We start from the raw sequence: 20,602 nt of genomic DNA, 5'->3' as shown, positions 1-20,602 counted from the left end.
CAACTTGCCCAAAGCCACCCTGCTGGTGGGGTACTTGGCTGCTTGGACAGAAGGCCCTTTGGCTCTGCTGACTTGGCATCTGCTGCTTGCACTTATCAAAAGCTAGCTCAAGGAGTTCCCCAGGAACACTTCTGGCTCCATAAATACTAAGGCAGCTGTACATTTTCCAGACCAGATGACATCATGAACTAGACCATAGGGGAGGGGTCTTTTCTGTTTAGCTCATGTCATTTAATCTTCAGGTTAAACCCTCTTAGAAACACTCCTTCACCTTTAGAGCGCTTATCCAACTTGAGATAGGATATTTATCTGTATATTTACCCACATCTGTCTCTTCTATGGGAATAGAAACTCCAGTGCAACAGAGATCATTTATGATTTAGTCTATCCAAGGAATGAGCATCATGGCACAAAGGGCTTAATACATTCTTATTGAAAGCATTAAAAATGAGAAAGGCCATGCAAAAGCCCCACTCAATCTGGCTGAACGAATGCTGCCACCACGGTGGATAGAAAGTTTGTGGGACCTTTTCAGAGGTCCAAATGTTGAAAGAAAGAAAAAGAAAGAAAGAAAGAGAGAGAGAGAGAGAGAGAGAGAGAGAGAGAGAGAGAGAGAGAGAGAGAGAAGGAAGGAAGGAAAAGAAAGGAAGGAAAGAAAGGAAAGGAAAGAAAGGAAAGAAAGAAAAGAAAGGAAAGAAAGAAAGAAAGAAAGGCAGGCCGGCCTGGCCAGACCACTGTACACCAGAAAAACCAGAAAGGCGGGGGCCTCCTGTAATTGTACTCTCTGAAGTGATGGCCTTTCATCTGCAGGATTACATTCTACCCACACATCCAGGTATGGCAACATAGGTATTGTCCTGGGGCCACCCTGGCCCTTTAACCCTTGGCTCCTGCCTGCTGAGCACCTGGCTGCAGAGACAGCCAGCCCTTAGGAAACAAGCTCTTTGTACAAGACACACTGTGCTCATCTCAGACATGAATGCCAAGGCCATGTTGCAGCCGATATGGTGACAGATGTAATGCCTACCAGAAGGAGCTTAGAAAGGGTGAGATCTCTAACAAGAGGGTACCAGGTGCAAGGGCCTTCCAGGCTGTGGGTATAGTAAGGGCAGAGGTAGAGGCAGAAATACAGGGAAGATGAGAGAAAAGTGACCTGGGTCAGTACAAGGGCAACTGGAGCTCAGAACAAATGGGCAGGATGGTAGGAGGGATACAGCAAAGAAACACAGGGGACAAGCAGAAAAGCCTTGGAAGAAGTCACAACTCTAGTCATCAGGTGTTTCCCTCCAAATTCAAGGTCTTACAGATCACAAACACGTTCTATTTAGCCTATACATATAGTTTGCTGATGATTTGAAACCTGAAAGTTTTAATATAAAAATGGAGATCTCCAGCTTCTCTGGAAATATGAGAAAACTTGGCAATATCACATCGTATTTCTGCTGAACAACTGAAGACTGAGGTGAAACAACGAATGCACACAAAGGAGGCAAAACGCTTCAGTCTGCCACAGTCCCCAGCACTCCCTACTGCTCTCTCTCCGGGCCCCGCAGCACTCAGACATGGCCGCTGCCCAACATGGGTGGATATCTGTGCCTCTCACCTCTCATCTCTCCCAATGACAGCACCTCACAGATACACAATCTGAGGTGCAGAGTGGTACCGTTACTCTTCAATAACATATGATCAATCAAATCTACCATTCACATCTGACCCAAGGCTTTCCTGGGTATGCATTTCCAGCTCTGATTAGGTTTCCTGAAACCCAGACTGGCTTATGGGTCACCATCACTGCTGTAAAAACAGAATGTTGGTTTCTAGTTTTAGAGAATCACAGACTAACAAAACAAGGAAAGGCTTCTTATCAAGGCTGAAAAATAGTCTCAAAGCTAGTGACTTACAGAACTCCTCTGAACATCCTGTTCAGTCTTAGCGTACATCTCAGAAAGATCACCGTTCAGAATGACTTCAGCTAATGAGTTCACCAGTGGCGCGTGATGTATAATGAGGAAGACCTGTTGGAAAAGTAGAGATGAGATACATGGTAAAGAGTACAGTCTTTCCACGTCTTCCTTCCCTGATCAGAAACAACCCAGGGTGGGCCACAAAAAGTCCAAAGAATCGGTTACATCCAGGAAAAATTGGTTATTCTCTTCTAGGGCTGGCCTCTCCTCCAGACTATTGCCTATTTGGCTGGCTGCTCTTCTTCAGTAGGAAGTGCATGAAAGCGAGACCATCCCTCATGGCTGGACGAAGCCAAATCTAGCTGAAGTGGAGCAACATGGAAAGATGTAGCCAAACAAGCACACTCCTTCCTTCTCAAAGACATGTTAGTGTCAAATTTGATTATAAGATAGAATGCACTGTCTCAATACTATAGCTATACCAGAAGAAGGAGCTGGCAGGTACTGTTCCAATGAAGGACTTGGCAAAGGGACAGCCTCACAGAGATTCCATCACTGGAATGAGCTCTATGTCCTGAGGTGGGCTTTAGCACACTGTGACCCCATGGCCGTATCTGTAGGTGTGGAAACTGGGGAAAAGCCACACAAGCCAGAGGCAGATCTGGTCATGCTAGGATGCAAAACAGCAGGCTCTGGTCTAAGAGGGCCCTGCTACTCCACCCTGTTGCCCAATGTTCAGAGGAACAGCTTTGGATATCAAAACCAGTAGGTATTCAAAACCACCTACTGGTCCAGATACACTTGCTATCTTGATTTGAAAAGTAAAGGCAACAAGGTGTAGCACAGTGTGTTGTGTATCTACCATTTGTATATAAAAAGTATACGTACCCATAGTTGTATTTGTTCATTTATATGTACACAGAACAGGGCTTCTCAAACTTGGCATTACAGACACTTTGGCCTAATCCTTTGTGTGGAGCAATCCTGTGCACTGCAGGACATTTAGCAGCAGCCCTGACCTCTCCCCCTAGATACCAGCAGCACATCCTTCCAAGGTCATGACAATTAAAAACATCTCCAGAACATGCTAGATCCTGCCTAGGGTGCAAAATCACCCCGAGTTCAGAAACCCTGGCAGTGAACATCTCCAGAAGGACATACAAAGACTGATCAAAAAATATGGTGTTTATATTAAAAATTTTTATTATAGTAAAAGACATATTGCCATTAATTCCCCTCAAAGTACTCCCTCTCACTCTAACCACATTTATTGCATCATTTTTGCCACTTTCTGAAAGAGTTCCAGAAGTCCTCTTTCATGTCTTTATGAAGTGTGATCAAGAAATACAGTGAATGTTGCTGCCAAGTGCTTTCCAACAGAAAGCAGCCTCATAAAAACACGATGGTGTGTCTTCATCCAACTTATTCACTGGATCTGGCACTGCGTGACTTCTGCTTCTTCCCCAAAGTCAAAATGACCTGAATCGATTCAGGATATCAAGGCAGCCACAAAAGCAGAACGAAAGACACTCGTGAAAGAGGACTTCCAGAACAGCTTCAGAAAGTGGTGAGTACAGGGCCGAGGATTTAGCTCAGTGGTTTCGCCACCTGTTATGCAAGTGCAAGGGCTTGAGTTCGATCCCTGGCACCAAAAAAAATGAACAAAGAAGAAAGTGGCTAGTACAATGAGATAAGCGTGTTCAGAGCCAGAGGGATTATTTTGGGGGAATTAATGTCAATACATCTTTTACTAATAATTTTTTTTTTTAAATTAAATGTTCACTGTATTTTTTGATCAGGCTTCATTTTTAAAAAAGCCCTGTAGTTAGAAGTTATTGTATTTGGGGTAGAAACCAGGAGTCTCAACTCAAAAAAATGAAAACGTGATGTTCAGTTTGTTGAACTTTTTAACTTAAAAAACTTTATTTAAAAAGAATTAAGTTCATGTACGACTGAATTAGGTAGCTGTACTCCTGGTTCTTCACTAAGAAAACAGAAGGAGCATTCTGAGAGAAGAAGTAAAAGGCCTCCCCAGTAAAGTACTCGCTTCAGGGTACAGCAGCCATGTAATGCTTCAACAGCCAAAGGGTCCTGGTGATGCTTTCCACAGGACTCCTGTGGCTGAGCAACTGGCCTGTTTGGGTCCTGCCAGACTACCAGAATCCCCAGCAGGAGATGCTGCTGGATCTGTAACAAGGTGCAGAAAAAGCTGCCAGAGAGGATGAGGTTGCACTGACCTCTGTGGCACAGAAGGGCATTCAGACAGAGTGGGCACCGTGCAGAGATCTGAGTAAATAGAGCCACAAGAGCAAGGCTCCGGGACAGAAGCAGTGGTCAAGCCACAGCTGGATCCCAGTCAGCCTGCCCACGTCAGGAGCCAGTGGCCGAGTCTTTCCCCAAACTTGAAGCAGTGAGAGATCCAGTTAGAATGACAGACTTTCATCAAAGCTAATAAATACTGGTGCCATCACAAAAGTAAGAACAGAGCTCTGGTCGAACATTTGACTACTTGACAGGCTAATGAGATGGCCTATGAGTCTGGACTGTTAGTAATAAAAATATTTTTAAAGTTATGTAACTGGGTCACCATGGAATTTTTCCCTTCTTGTAAATATTACATAATTACAAGAAGGAAACACAGTTGTTTAAGGAGGTGAGGTAGACAAACTGGCTTGAGACACAAATCTGAGACTGGAGCTGCTATAAGCCACCTTTCAGAAGGTAGTCTGGGAACTAGAAACACAACAAAATCCTTTAAAAATAGCCTCATTGCAGGAAGTTTGTCAAGCCAAGGTTGCTTCATGTATGCACCCCTGGGCCAGCAGCTTGGGCCTTATTTTAAAAAACTATCAATGAAAACCATGCAGCCTACATTTCCAGGGTATTTAAAAGCACTCCTTGGTTGTTTTGGAAACCTCAGGCCCCACATAAAACTCAATTACACAAGGGCCAGGTTTGACTTATTTTTCATTTCTTTTAAAATTTCTATTCCTTACTATGAAGCCACCTCGACTCAGTGACTAGAAAATAGAATGCCCCTTTCTTTATATTTTGATTTTATTTCAAGATGGGGATCACAGAAAGAGATGGGCAATGCAGTCTGGGGGTTTCCTGAAAGGCAGCAACACTGAACAGGTGCAAAGGATGCTGGAGAACGAGCAAACATACCTGGGACAGAAGATAGAGAGATACCGGCAGGCTGATTTTCGGTCGTTCTCCTCCCTAGTGAAGAGTGAGGGAAAGAGAGAGAGAAGGGGGTTCAGGTCACAGAAGAGAGCCACAGAAAATACACTCCCCACCAAAAGCCAGCTGTTTGAAGAAGTGCCTGGGTCCCTGACTTCTTCCTGATCCAAAGGCCCTTTCATGGTGCTAGGCAAAAGTTCACTCTGGAGTAGACTGGTGCAGCCTAATTCCACCCAGTGCTATTCGCTAGGCCATTGTTTCCAGCTGTAAAACCCTTCACCCCCAGTCCTGGATTGGTGACTGACCCAAGAGAGGCGCTTCCTCCTGAGTACCAGGAATGCCCATTTCTCCAGCTGGGCATTTAGATCCTAATACAGAGGCCTGAGAGGCCTGTTCTAGGGAAGGGGTTTCAAAACATGGAGGAGGAGGTCTGGGGCACTCTAGTCTCAAAAAAGTTCTTCATTTCTACTGAGCTTCAAGTGCCCCATCTCACACCAGCCCTGAGAGGCAGGGATCTTTAGGACCCTCATTTTGCAGCCAAAGAAGTAAACTCAGAGAGGTTAACTGCCTTGTTCGAGGTCACAGGGTTAGGAAATTAGGGAGCAGAAATTTGACTCCAATTCCCAGGCTGTTGATGCCTACCGACAAAGGAGGCAACAAAGCCTGCTGATGAGCCCATTGTTGAACTGTCTCTGAGGACTAATTAAAGGGGAAACTTTCTTGCACTATATTTACTTATTTGTGGCAAGAATCCCCATGTTCCACCTCCAAAGAGGAAACAACATCCTCCTGGGACACATCTGAGGAGGTCCCCTGCAGGGGGATCAGTAGGTTGTCCTGCCTCCTTCTAACTCTGCTCTCCCAGCCCCCTTAACCTGGAAGGATAGACAGAGGCCTCCCCTCCCTGAAGCAATGTTTCTCAAGAGGGGATCCCAGAACCAGTGCCCAGGATCACCTGAGGGTAAATTACCAGTCCTAGCCCAGACCTACTGAATTACAAACCCCAAGGGAAGGGTACCTAAGGACCCATACCTATCCCCACAGAAGACTCCAAGGCCAGGGACCTGGGGACAGTCAGAGTCAGGGATCTTTCCCTGAGTGTGCTCATTCCTTCCTGTCTACTCCACACAAGTTCTGCTGTTGTCTGGATCGCCTCCAAATAAATTAGCTCTGATAACTCTGACAAAAAGTTACTGGGATGAGGACACCTTAGGGAAGATGCACAAAAAGGAAATGCCTGAGTTTGAAGCGGTTTCCTGTTTCCTCCTGGTGTCAGTAATCTGACTTTTTCTCATTCACTCTGACAGTTTACTCTCTTTCTCTGTAGGAGGAAAGGAAAGGGAAACCAGTGTGTTTTGAAAAGCCTCTGCCTCACACAAAGCCCTAGTCCCTGCAAAGCTCAGCCCTAATTCAAGGCCACTGCACTTCCCACTGGAAGACAGCCCACAGGGGCAGGACCCACCTTGTCCGGGTTCTCCAGAGAGTACACGTAGAGTGGCAAGAAGAGCCTATTGAGTAAATGGTCTGTGAGCACATCGTTGAGGAACTCACAGTTGATGATCAGGATGTCATTGAGATAGTGCAGGTGGTCTAGGTGCTCAGCTACTAGGTCACTCAGTTTCCCCCGATTCCGGTGCCTGCCAAGAGACATGACCTCCTCAGCCTGGAAGCCAAAGCTCAAGGCCTTTGAGACTAAAACCAGTGGCCTGAGACTTGGCTAGCTGGGGGGGCTTTCATTCACACAGCAGCATCTGAACCCATCCTGCCCCTAAGGGAGATACACAAAGGCAAAGTGAACAGGCTACTGCAACCCATTCTAGGTGATTCCTGGGATCCTTCCCCCGAGGGCCTTGGTATAAGTCATCCCACAACCACAGCCCTGAACAAGTGGGGTAAACAAAGAAAAACACAGCTAAGCTCATGTAGAAAGCCACTGAACAAAAGTAGCCTCTGGCCAATGTGGCAAGATCCCCTGGCTCCCCAGGCTCCCAAAAAGGAACATTAATGGAGCCATAAATCCTCACCAATTAAAATGCTCCGGCCAAGATCAGAAGACAAAAGCAGGCTTTACTCAGCAGCCACATCCATCCACCCCACGGCCCTGACCATGTGTGGGACACAGAGAAGGACACATATTGCTGTGTCTCCTGGGTGCAGCCAGCCTCATAACTCAAAGGGACAGAATCAAAAGGACTGGGGGCTCACTGTTACTACCCCCAAGCAGCAGCCATGGAAAACTGCAGTCTAGCTGGGGTAAGACACCATGTTTGTATTATTATTATTCAAGGGATAGATGGTCATTTCAGAAGACAGAAGATTTTGAAAGAAAATGAAAGTAAACAGAAAACTGAAGTTCTTATCATGCTACCAGTCACAGATATCCGCTATTAATATTTTGGGACATAAGACCCTACAATCTGATTGTGCACATTTTTATCTCTCCCTATAGTCAACCTAAAAGAGGTGTTACATATCCATCTAACTCTATGCGCTTCAAAAAGTAAGTAAAACGGAGAATCGATTGTGCTCCTTTTACATAACTTTAGGTAAGTATTCTTTAATAACATACATAGTAAATATCCATTGTAAGTATATGTTGCAAAGCCTAAGAGTACAACACCTCCGAATCCACCACCTGAGACCCAGAATACTCATTCACAACACTCATTCACAATGTTTCACACTTTTTTTCCACGTCATAAGATACTGCAGTCTCTCTCTGTCTCTGTCTGTCTCATCTCTGTGTCTCTCTCTCCCTCTCTCTCTCTGGTCCTGGGGACTGAAGCCAGGGGCACTCCACCACTGAGCTATACCCCCAGTACTTTTAAAATTTTAGACAGGGTCTCACTAAATTGCTCAGGCTCGGCTTGAACTTGTAATGCTCTTGCCTCAGCCTCCAAATAGCTTGGATTAAGGTACATGCCACCATATCTAGCTGGAAAATTTTCTTGAGTAAGCTATTTAACAAATCTCATTGTTTAATATTTTAGTTTAAAAATATTTTATCAAAATAAAGCATGCAGGTAGATTTAAAATCCAAACAGTATTGATCAGGTGACAGTGAAAAATTAGAAGCTCCTGTCCTAGCTTCCTCCCTCCAGAGAAGGCAGTTTTAAACTTCTGGTTGTTTCTACAGATAGTTGGTCTCACACTTCTTTTTTTTTAGTACCAGTGATCGAACTCGAGACCTTGCACTGGCATGACAGGCGGCAGAACCACTGAGCTAAATCCCCCGGCCCCAGTCTCACACTTCTATAAAAGCTGTGTGGACTTCTATTTGTGATGGAGCCTTTTTAGATAGTATCTATTGGCCTCCCGCTATGACAGCACTCTTCATGTTCCCTCCACCTCTTCCCCTGAAAGGAGTTACCAATAATGGGTGTTGACATTATCACGACTGCTCACTGCAGACCCCAGCAGAGGACTATGAGTTTATTTCCTTCCCTATATAACTTTGTTCTTTCTGGAAGAAAGTGCCTCATTATGTCTCCCGTCCATGACTGTTCATGTCCACACAGGTTCTTATTTTTTCAAATGCTCAGTCAGATCTGCCATCTACTTGTCCTTGTTGTTTCCTTTCCAATACCAGAACTAATATCAGATCTCCTCCCTCAGGAAAACTCCCTCCTGGGTCCCTTCAGCATCCTGGCCTATCTAGGTGTCCTCTTCCTCAGGCCTGGGCAAAGCTGTCCTGCAGGGCAGTAATTTTGCCTTAAAGGGATAGATCTGGGGACATTTTTGTTTATCACAACTGAGGAAGAAAAGCACTGGGCATCTAGTGGGTGGAGGCCATCTAGTGGGTGCTGTCAGACACCTTACAAGGCACAGGGCGTCCCCTCAGCATTGGAGTAGCTATTCAAATGGTTAGCAGTGCCAAGCGAAAGAAGCTCTTCTGTGGGAGTCCTATTTCACCATTCTGAGGACAAAACCACCACCTTAAACTATTTTAAAAACTCATTTATTGAAATATGACTCACATACCATAAAACTCATCCACTTAAAAATACACAACTTACTACAAATGAATCCCACACCAGCCTGAACTACATAGCAAGACCTTGTGTCAAAAAAAAAAAAAAAAAAAAATATATATATATATATATATATGTATACACAACTTAATGGTTTTTTAAATTAATTTATTCATTTATTAATTATTTTTCAATGTTGGGGATTGATCCCAAAGCCTTATGTATACTAGACAAGTGCTCTAACACGGAGCTACACCCCCAGCCTCAATGATTTTTAGTATTTCAGAATTGTTCAATCATCACCACAATCAATTTGAGAATATTTTTTTCCCTCTGCAAAACGTCCTATATTTATTAGCAATGACTTCCCCTTTCTCCCTACACCCCTTCCTGCCATCCCCAGGCCTGGGAAACCACTAATCTGCTCTGTATCTCTAGATTTTCCTATTCTGGGCATTTCATGTAAATGAAATCACAGGATATGTGCTGCTTTGTGTCCACTTCCCTCACTGAGCACAATGCCTCTGAGGTTCGTCCATGTCATAACTCCTGTGAGTACTTCATTCTCTTTTATTGCTGAATACTATTCCTTTGTATGGACAGACCACATTTTCATGACTCATTGACAAATCATTTTACTCTTCTCACCAGCTGCCTGGCAACCCCATCTATGAGTGCACTGAATTTACTTTCCCTCTTCCCCTCCTGAAGGTATGGGAGTTGTTTCAAACAGGTAGGGAGAACCTTGGACAATGCAGAAGTCCACACTCTGCCTACACATGGGTAGCCGAGTGCTGTTCTCATCTTTATTTTTCCACAGTGGAATCTGAATTCTCCTCTAACCACCAAGGCTACCCCCTACACACCCTGGGGGCTTCACTTACTCCTCATCAGTCTGCACACAGGTGTCAAGTTCAATCACGTGGCTCCCAATGAACCAGACCAAATTGGAGAAGTAAGGGACGGCAGTTTTATCTCTGATATAGTGCAGCATGGCCTGGTTGTCCACTGAGAAAATTCACAAAAGAAAAAAAAATGTCAGGCTACTAAAAATAACTTGGGGGAGATTAAAAAAAAAAAAAAGCAAACAAACCCAAAACCACAATGAAAAAGCCCTTTGCAATAATCTGAAATTATCTGTCTTTCCTGGAAATACTTGAAAATGTTTATCTTATTCATAAAACTATACTTGTCATGGCAGTTCTTATGCTATTCTTAAATTAATAAAGTAAATAAGTGGGACTAAACAGTTTTAGTGCATTAGAGAGCTTATTTATCAGCATGGATTTAGCTAAACTGCTAAGAGAAGCACACCATTCTTAAGTAAGCTTCTTGTATTTACATGTAAGGATAGGATAAGAAAGTGGAAAACCAGAGGTTAATAACTTACATGACACTGGAATAAGGAACAGGAATCGTCATTGAAGGAAAGGCAAAAAACAGACAACAGTTAACAGGGTTAGGAACTGGGAAGGTGAGACAGCTGTCTAGAAGGATAGACAGCTGGGACAGGAGGCATCTAAACCAAAAGATATGTGTTAGTAGAGAACAAGGGAAAACAGAGAACAGAAGGCAGTGTGGCCCAAACATGGCTTGGACCAGGGTCGCAAACTCAGGAGCTGCCAGGGTGGTTGATGGCCCAGGAGTGAGGCCAGCAGGTCCAGTATGTAAACCCAGGAGCCCAGACCTCAACCCCAAAAGAACCAAATGCTTCTCGGGAGCAGCCGACACCTACCCTGCAGGACTGTGGGCTCAAAATGTCCAAATTTACATTTTCAAGTCAGAAAACATACTGTCGTGCAAGATCTCCGCATTTAAAAATACTGGCAACTTAAAAAAATTACTGGCAACTGTATATTTTTTCAGAAAACATCTAAGCCAATTAAAATATGTCTAAGTGCTGGATTTACCCTGCAGGCCCTCAGTTTGCAATCTCTTGATGGGCCCACCTGGGCTTCTAAAAAGGCTCTTAAATTTAATGTAGACCCAGAACTAGGTTTGCACAAGTCCTTGCAGAGCCTCCTATGCCCCCAATTAGGGGTCCTCTCAAGTAATAACATCTTGATTCATGAAAGTTAAAGTCTCTCTAATCCCTAAGAAAACGGAGATGGGGCTCCACTGCAGTGTCCACAGGGAATTAAAGTGGGCATTAGGCAGAAAATTTCCAAGGCAGTGCCTTGAAGGGGCAATTCCAGCTCTGGAAACTTGGGGACAGCCAGTTTTTGGGAAGGCTTTCTCCCAGAGGCAATGTTGGGAGCATTAAATACATCTTGAAAGAAAGGAGGAATTTGCCCCGTTGGGCTTTGCAGTCAGATGGAAATGCAACATTGCCCCCTGCTGTTCATGATGTGAAATGCTTTTATTCATGAATCCAGCTGTACTGAAGGATATTTTATAAACCCAAACACAAAAACACTTAATAGACAACTTTGCTTTATCTGATTTATTTCTCTGAATTCCACATGTCTTCCTTAGGATACCCTACTTCTGAGCAAGAATGAAATATGCAGGGGAAGGCAGTGTACAGACTTACATCAGGGACTAGTTAAGCGCAAGCCTTCCATGAGATGTGTAGACCCAGCTTATACTAAATGGGCTCCCCGTTCCTCTCACAGTCCTGGAGGCTGTGACCCATGACAGCAGCAATCAGCCCAGGCACAAGCTCGTAAGGAAACTTACCTTTATAGACGTTCAAAGTTATGGTTCTTACAGCAATCCGAACCATGCTTTCAGGGTGATTGAAAAATTTGATGGCTTCTGTGTATAGGGCAAAGTCATTGGTATGCTAAAACAAAAGAATTACCAGAATGTTACAAACCCATAGGTCAACCTGCCCCCACCCTAGCTTTTGGAAACCCATCAGAATGAAAACTACATGAATAAACGACCAAAAAGAAAAATACAGTAAAATACAAAAGAAAAAGTTGCCACCATGAGCCTCGATCCAGTGGTTCATTCCCAATGGGAATGTGGGAAGGAACAGGGAGGCAAGGCCACAAAAGAAATAGAAAAGGTTCAAATAACGTCAGACTTGGGTTCATTACCTGTCCTACCACTTCTTAGCTGCGTGAGGTAATATTTCTAAGCCTCTGTTTCTTCATCTATAAAATGGAGACAACAGCACCCACTTCATATTTGCTGGAATTAAATGAGAACATTTCCAGTCCAGTGCTTAACTCAGCACCTGACACCTAATGCGTACCCAATATTAATGCTAGTTATTATTAGACGCTGCTGCAAGTAACTGAAGGACAAATTTTGTACTAAGTTTGGAACATCTATTGGCCACTACATTTTTCTTTATTTGGAAATACTAAAATCATAAATATTATCATGGAAAAAGAGGCTTCCAGGAGTCCTCTCCTGTTGAAAAGAGACAGCTCAGTGATAGGGTGCCTACTTAGCATGCCCAAGGCCCTGGGTTCCATTCCCTGCACTAGGGGTAAAAAAGTGTGTGTGCGTGCATATGTGTATGAGAAGAAATCAAACATATCAAAACCACAGAAACCCACTGTCCCACTTAAAGAGAGCACATTGGAATGTAGACCAGGAGCCACATAGTGGTGTGCTCTGCTGCCCTCTGGTGGCCAAAGCTGTGAGGGGGCCCCCCCACAACAGCCCAGGAAGGAATCCCAGCAGCCGTGGTTGGCTGTGAGGAGGTAAGGGCTCAAGGTAACAAACATCCAGTAAGGACAATGCACTGACTACTATATGCCAGGCACAGGGTCTCATGGTGTTAAACTTCAAATGGCCACGTTTTGTTGTAGACAGCTAGTATTTCCTCCCTTGGAGACTAGCTCTTCTCCATCGCTAAACAATTAAAGTCAAGGTTCAGGCTGCTGATGCCACATCATATGGGGACAGCTGAATAGATTTGGCCCAAACTTAGAAAATATATTTGGAACCATGGTTAACTTCAGATAGAGGCTCTGAGTGTACATGAACACCAATCAGAAGACACCTGCCACACCGACAGCAAGGGACTCTGGGAACCAAACTCCGAGCTGGGCCCTAAAGAACCCACCTCCCATGTTCACATTCTCATATCACCTCTCTATACAGAGTCCCATGGTGGAATGTGGTGGAAGTGAGTGTGTGACTCCTGATGCTGGGCCATAAAACGCATTAGTTTGTCTTCTCTCTGTGATCACTCACCCACAGAAGCCAGCTGCTAAACCCTGAGGACACTAGCTTCAAGAAGTGGCCCACACAAAGGGGAACCAAGGCCTCCCACCAACAGCCAGAGCCAACTGGCCAGCGAGTGAGCAAGCCACCCTGGAAGCACTTGCCCTCCCCAATCCACCCTTCCGAGGACTGCAACCTCCCATGAGACTGCCAGACTAATCCCCAATTCCAGACACACTGGGGGAGAAATTCTGACCTGTGAGATGGGAGAGGAAGTCTGGCGGGAGAGCTCTGAGAAAGGTTTTTAGAAGTCAAAAAGAGACACAAGAAGGGAAGTGAAGTCATCAGAAATTTCAGCAGTAGCGTGTGAGTATGGGATGTTTGGAGTGGCTGCAGCCATCCTGTGACCCTAAAGGTTGAACCTGAGCACAGATGCCAACTGCACAGTCAAGAGAGCAGGAAGATGGAAAAACCAGGGTCCCTGAAGAAGTGGGTGAGCCAGTTCCAGTACATCTGGTATTTGTATGTAAAGGGACCTTCTTATTCAAGCTCCTTGTAACTGTGACAGCAGCAGCAATTTATTTCAGTTCTTAATTATTCTCCCAAGGAACATGAGCTTGTATAGAACAGCAATGTCTACAGTTTTAGGAAGCCAGATACATACTGTGTGCTTTGAAGATATCATCTATTCAACCCCTGAAAACTCTTCCGATTTCTCAGATGAGGAAACTGAGGCTCTAAGAGGGACTGGAAGTTCCCTGAGGTCACTCAGCAAGGAAGTGGCAAAGCAGGCCTGCTGGGAGTTCCTGTTTTTCCTACAGGGAATCACTATTTCAAGACAACTGGACATTTCTCTTTGATAAGCATAATATTCTCAGCACAAACTGAATTTTCTTTTTGGTACCGGGGATCAAACTTAGGACCTTGCACTTTCGAGCCAGGCATGGCGCCACTGAGCTAAATCCCCAGCTCACAAACTGAATTTTATATTAAAAATAGAACAGTAACTTTTTGAATCAATTTTTAAAAGAATGCTCAAATCAAACAGTGCTGCTGGGGGCGGGGATTTAGCTCAGTGGTTTCGCCGCCTGCTGTGCAAGCACAAGGACCCAAGTTCGATCCCCGGTACCAAAAAAAAAAAACAGTGCTGCTGGGAGAATCATGACAGAAAGCACCGGAGCGCTCTGTAAACAGATGCGTGACTGCACAGCTCCAGGGCACTGCTGTGACAGGTTTAGCTCTACACCCAAATGCGCTTCTCTGGCAATCACTTACTTACCTCATTGTAAAAGAAATGGACAGTGTGGTTGTTGAGTTTTAGTGAAAGTGTCTTCAGGAATGATATATAATATGCCATAATCTCCTCATCAGAAAAGTCAAATTTATGAACAATGATAGAATTTACATAGTTATTAGACAGCAAATAATCTAGAGAGAGAGAGAGAGAGAAAAAAAAAGGTTAACTCATGCTAGAGGAAACACAAGCAAAGGATGTTGGGTAACAAGCAGGTGACCATGAAAGGGTAGTTGGATCTGTTGAGCTTCTGAGTTGCTGGGATTAAACAATTTACTTTCACTTTTAACCAGAAATCATCTACTATGCATGGTTACTGGAACAGTTAATGGCAGTGCCAGAGGAAAGCCTTCCCTCCCACCCCCTCCACACCCAAAGGAACCAATGCTCAAACTTTTTTTTCATTGCTGCCAGAGATCATCATAGAGCAGGGTGGGGAAGATTAGGTGGTGTGTGAGCACTTTCACAACCATAAATGATGGGGAAAGCACTGTGTTCTATAAAAAGTTGCCCCACCTGCTGCGCAAGCGCAAGGACCCAAGTCCGATCCCCAGTACCAAAAAAAAAACCAACAACAAGAAAAGCTGCCCCATTTTGCCAAAGTCACATCACTGTCCCTGAATGCCACAGAGCTACACATGGTTTTTTTTTTTCTTCTTTTGCAGCAACATGATTTCATAAAGGTCATATTATGCTGAATCCCCACTAAATGTCAAACAGCAGGCTAAATGATTCCTGTTGTAGTTCATAATGACGCTGCAGAGCATGGGTCATTCTTCTTGTGTTGCAGATGAGTAAAAAAAGCTTAGAGAGGTTGATCAACTGGCCTGAGGACACAGCCACTAGAGAAAGAATTCGAATTTAAGTCTAAAGACAGAGTCGGGTTTGCCTTGCACTAATAGGAGGTGGCAATGAAGACTGGATCTGAGGGCACTGGGGCTGCCTGGAGAGCAGCCCACCTTCCCCAGACTACCTCTGGGCCCCTGATCCCTGTGGCAATGCAAGTCCAGCATGGTTGGTGCTTCCAACTGAGGAAGGGAAGCTGGAAAGAACAGACTGTAAGGCCGAAGTTCCTGATCTTGAAATGTTGGCTATGGCATCAACTAAGTTTAAAAGCTATGCCAGCCAGCACAAACAGGTCTACAGACCAGCTGCAGCTTATGGCCTGAGGTCTGAAATCCCCGTGCTGGCCCTTGTTGGACATGCGCCGCTGTGTTCTCAGCAGCCACTGCAAAGCAGGTGCTGCTGTCCCTATTGTCTGTCCTTTGGGGTGCTAGCAGGCGAGCACTGCTCCAGCTCCCCTGCCTCCCCACAGATGGTCAAGGGCAGAACACATACAGGTGAGGCAAGAGAGAGGAATCACCCAAACATCACCAAGAGCTATTCATGGCAAGGACCTATGCCGGGTCCTGCTCAGAAGCCAGTTCTCTCGGAAGGTCACTGCACATTTCTGAGCAGGCTCAGCAGGCAGACCATGCAGACTGTGGTCTCAGAAGAAGTTTCCAAAGTCTCCTGATCATAACAATTCCTGAGGCAGCTCCCAGGGCCTGCTCCAAAGACGTCAGGGGTCTGCGGTGAGGACCTGGGAATCTTAGTGTTTCTAAAAATGAGGCTACGATGAGCTTGATGTACACATGTATGTACCTTAAATTTGTGGACATGTGTATTTATATATCACAAGATTTAGGTGTCCAGCTTGAATTTTACACACCTACACACCATGTAAGCACACAAAGATAAGACCTATCATTCACACACACACACACACACACACACCCTGGATCCCTCACACCTCTCCTTGCCAGGATGTCCTTCCCCATGGAAGGCCCCATTCTGACTTCCACCTCCATTGACAGGCTGTGCCTATTCTTGAATCCCCTGCTATAAATGGAGTCAGCCAGCAGGCACTCTGCCTGGGTCTGGCCCCTTTTGCTCATCACATCTGAGAGTCATCCACGTCACTTGTTCATTCCCTGCCTCCCTTGTTTTGCTATATAGCATCCCATTCTTTGAACAGTCTATAGATTTATCCACCTAAAATCTAACGTGGAACATGCAACCCAGGTGATTCTGATACCTGGAACACTTTTTTTATTGTGTCATTCTGGATGTGGATGGAAACAACAGGGAGGAGAATGAGCTGACAGAAGAAAGGAATGTTTGGATGTTTTGTGAGCCCTGTTGTGACTGGGTAGTGTCTCCTGGGCCAGTAGCAGCACAGATACCTAAGCTGGCAGCTGCAGATACACAACTGAGGGGCTCCTGGCTGCATTTGGGACCTGAACAGCCACAGACTTCATCTGCTTCCCAGGGGGATTTTTTCAGGGCCTCCAAGAGATGACTCCATGGGTGAGAGGTGACCCCCACTGGGGCAGTGGAAGGGCCTCTATTACTTGGCTGGGATTTTTCTACTACCCCCTCACTATGCGGCTGATTTTCTGTGGTATCCTTTCATAATAATCCCAGGAGTCTACAAGTAATCTCAGTCTCTCAGGCCTCTGTCACATAGGTTACCAAACCCAACAGGCAAGGGATGCATGTATGAAACAACTGCTGGTAATAGTGAAAAATTGGAAACCACCTAAATGCCCATTGTAGGCTAAACAGATTACTGCACAGCAAGATGCAGTTCTTAAACCAAGAGAGGGAGGGCTGCAATGAAAAAGATCTGAGACAAACTGGTGAGGTGGGAAAGAGTAAAGCAAAAAGCACAATGCCTGACGTGGACTGAACCATTACAGTGAGATGCTACAAAAACTTAACTGTGTATTTTTATAATGTTTGGTATTTCACTGTTTCGTAATAAAGACAATTTCTATGATTAGAAACTAAAACCAAAGGCCATCCCTCCTCATCCCTTGCAAATCAAAGTTTTATAAACAGGCAGTGGTTTCTGCTATTTTTTCAAGGCTTCTAACAGCACTCCAGTGAGCTGTCCATAAAGCAAGGGGCATCTGCCTGGGTTTCTCACAGCAAGGCACCCTTCCGGCCCCAGTACAAGAAAAGCCATGCATACTGCATGACCTCACTTATGTGTGGAATCTAAAATAGTCAAGCTCACAGAAGCAGAGAGCAGAAAGGTGGTTAGCAGGGTTGAGGTGCAGGGAAAAGGGGGAGATGTTGGTCAAAGCATAGAAAGTTTGTCTTGCAAGATGGCTAAATTCTGGAGATCTAAGGGATAGACAGATCACATGGTGACTATAGTTAACAAGTCTGTACTATACACTTGGAATTTGCCAAAAGGATGTTCTCACCACATACCAAAAGGTGACCACATGAGGTAATATGTTAATTAGCTTGATTGTGGTTATTATTTCAATATACATGTAAACCAAATCAAGCTGTATACGTTAAATATATACAATAAAAAGCCAGAATTTATAAAGTCCCCATCTTTAATTCCATACTCCTGTGCCTAGCTGGGCTTGGAAAGGGTTACCAGAGACAAGACTGGAAGGAGTGCTTCACTAAGTGATACGACTGGTGTTACAGCCACTTCTTGCCCTCTGGTGCCTATGCTAAGCTCACACTTGCTCCTTAACCCACCCTCTCCACCAGCTGCTGTTATCTCCGCTGGCCAGATGCACAATCTGCAGCTGGAGAGTTAGCTCCCAAGCACATGCAGGCAGCAAGTAGCTGAATCAGCCCCAGCCCTGGTTTGGGCAGAGTCCTAGGCCTGTGTCACTGAGGTGGATCTTCCCCTTTCAGAGAGTTCAGAAATTGCACTTGCTTCATATCCAGAAAAACAGAAGCTGATAACAGGAAACCACCCAGGGAGACATAAGTCAACCCACATTTGTGCACTTGCAGTTGTCCCAAATATGAGAACTGTCTCTGGGACAGCAGCACCACCTAGTGGCGGCTTCTGAGAACTGCCATACAGCAACTCTTGTCCCCAGGAGAAAGGCTGCCACGACCACCTCCTTCCACCCACAGCACGCTTTTCTCAAAAATGTCCCAGGGACCAAGAGCCTTCCTCTGATAGGCACTCAGCCACTTTTTTTCTCTTTTCCACTTCTTGCCGGCAGGACATGGGCTGTGCTGCCATCAATCAAGCATGGAGGATTAGGAACTAAACCAGGGTCACTCAGCCGCAGTACTGTGGACAGTTTGGGCTGGGAAATTCTCTGCTGTGGGGTTGTCCTGGGCACTACGGGACGTCTGCACAACCCTGGCCTCTACCCACTAGACACCAGTAGCAGCCCCTCTGCAACTGGACTGTGACTACCAAAATATCTCCAGACACTGTCAATGCCCCCTGAGAGATACAAACAGCCCGCTGAGGACCACTGAGCTCATTCACCCAGATGAAACCCCTTCTCTACTCCGGCTTTGCTATAGCTGTCACCTTGGGCCCACGATTCAAACTCTCTTGGTGTTAAAATGAAGACATCAACAGCCCTGCTTCCTGGGGTGCTTGTGACGGATGAAGAAATGGCTTAGGGAGGGCAGATGATGTGCTCAGAGCTAACTAGATGGGCAGCAGAACAGAAGCAGGAGGGTCAGGGGCCACAGCACATGAACCTGCAGACCCTGTGGCCGGTTCTTCCTCACTCTGCCTTCTCTAATACTTAATCCATGGTCTGATTACTCAGCAACCAACTCCTTAATAACAAGCCACAAAGAAAGAATGCAATCACTCCCAGAATTATTCAGCAGAGAGGAACCCTCTCCTAGCCCTTCACAGTATCCCACCACACAGGGAAAACAGTGTTATAGACTGAACTGCATCCCCAGCAAATTCAGATATTGAAGTCCAAACCCTCGATGGGACTGCATTCGGAAGTGGGGCTTTTAGGAGGTAATTAAGGCTAAATGAGGTCACCAAAGGTCAGGAGGACCTACGGTAGTCAGATGGAACTGGTGTCCCTATCAAAGGAGAAAGGGACACCAGGACTGTCTCCCTCCTTCCCTCCTACTCTTTGTCACACACACACACACACACACACACACACACACACACACACACACACACACACACACACACACAGAGGAAAGGCCATGCATAGTGAGAAAGGGACTGGTATGGTCTGAGTGTGTCCCTCAAAAATTCATGTTAGAATCAAGGAGTTGAAAGAAGGGGCCTAGTGGGATAGGATGTGTTTATGTCATGGAGGTAGAGTTCTCATGAACAGAGTCATTAATGGCTTTCTTGCATGAGTTTTTGCTCTCATGGAACTGGATTAGTTACTTCAAGAGCAGGTTATTCTAAAGTTACTGCTCTCCCTCTTTTGCACATGTCCTCTCATCCTTGAGCTTTCTGTAATGAATCAAAGCAGCATGAGGCCCTCATCTGCTTGGCCTTTTTTTTTTTTTTTTTGCGGTACTGGGGATTGAACTCAGGACCTTGCACTTGCAAGGCAGGTATGGTGCCACTGAGCTAAATCTCCGGCTCCATCTGCCCAGTCTTAGATTTCTCAGCCTCCAGAGCCATGTGCCAAAACAAACCTTTTTCATTTACAAAATACTCAGTCTCGGGTATTTTTGTTACAGCAACAGAAAACAAACTAAGCTGTTGGCTGTCTGCAAGCCAGGAAGAGTCATCACCAGCAAAAAATGCTGATGATAGCTTCAACTTGTGCTTTTATCCTCCAGAACTCTGAGAAAACAAACATTCACTGTTTAAGCCACTCAGTCTGCAGTGCTCTGTTAGGGCAGCCCAAGCAGACTCACATACGAGGCAAGCAGAGACACACAAAAGCCCTGCCACCCTACACCCTGCCAATGCCCTACAATCCACAGGCAAGTGTCAAGGAATGTCCTTACAGAGCGAGGTCTCATGACTGATATTCTCAAAGAGGATGTTCAAGGTCTGCAGCAGCTGAACGCACACGTAGCGGCCTGATTTCTGCCGTAGGATGTTCAAGAAGAAGACAAACATGTTCTTCTCCAGGAAGAAGCTGGGGAGAGAATGGGACAGAGTCAGTGGTTTGCTGTACCATAGGAAATTAAAATCACCCTCTGGTTACATTCACAGGACATGTGTTAGCCTTGTCCTTGCAAGAGCATCAGCAGGGACACCAGATCACACCACACCTCCTGGAGGGACTTGGTTCCCATACATCTGTTTCCCATGATGCCATCTTCCTTCAAGGTCAACACACGACCTTTCACCTCTCTTCCCA

The 20,602-nt window shown here is 45.3% G+C and overlaps 1 protein-coding gene across 9 annotated transcripts in view; it reads right to left on the bottom strand.

Moving 5' to 3' along the window:
* Clec16a (C-type lectin domain containing 16A) overlaps positions 1 to 20,602 on the bottom strand; it is a 224,433-nt gene that overhangs the window by 187,101 nt on the left and 16,730 nt on the right. For all 9 annotated transcript variants that reach the window (XM_087202956.1, XM_087202950.1, XM_087202952.1 and 6 more), the window contains exons 3-9: positions 20,244 to 20,377; positions 14,463 to 14,611; positions 11,738 to 11,843; positions 9,943 to 10,066; positions 6,550 to 6,724; positions 5,073 to 5,126; positions 1,902 to 2,015 (exon numbers count right to left, since the gene is read on the bottom strand). In XM_087202956.1, the coding sequence (XP_087059082.1) occupies positions 1,902 to 2,015; positions 5,073 to 5,126; positions 6,550 to 6,724; positions 9,943 to 10,066; positions 11,738 to 11,843; positions 14,463 to 14,611; positions 20,244 to 20,377 (856 nt within the window). The remainder of the gene's footprint in view (positions 1 to 1,901; positions 2,016 to 5,072; positions 5,127 to 6,549; positions 6,725 to 9,942; positions 10,067 to 11,737; positions 11,844 to 14,462; positions 14,612 to 20,243; positions 20,378 to 20,602) is intronic.

Source organism: Heterocephalus glaber, unplaced genomic scaffold (genome assembly GCF_053883595.1).
Source record: "Heterocephalus glaber isolate CG9 unplaced genomic scaffold, H.glaber_assembly_v1.0 deba00001781, whole genome shotgun sequence".
NCBI classification, from domain to species: Eukaryota; Metazoa; Chordata; class Mammalia; order Rodentia; family Bathyergidae; genus Heterocephalus; species Heterocephalus glaber.
The sequence above is the reverse complement of the archived record's forward strand: the minus strand, read 5'-3'. Positions and strand labels throughout refer to the sequence as shown.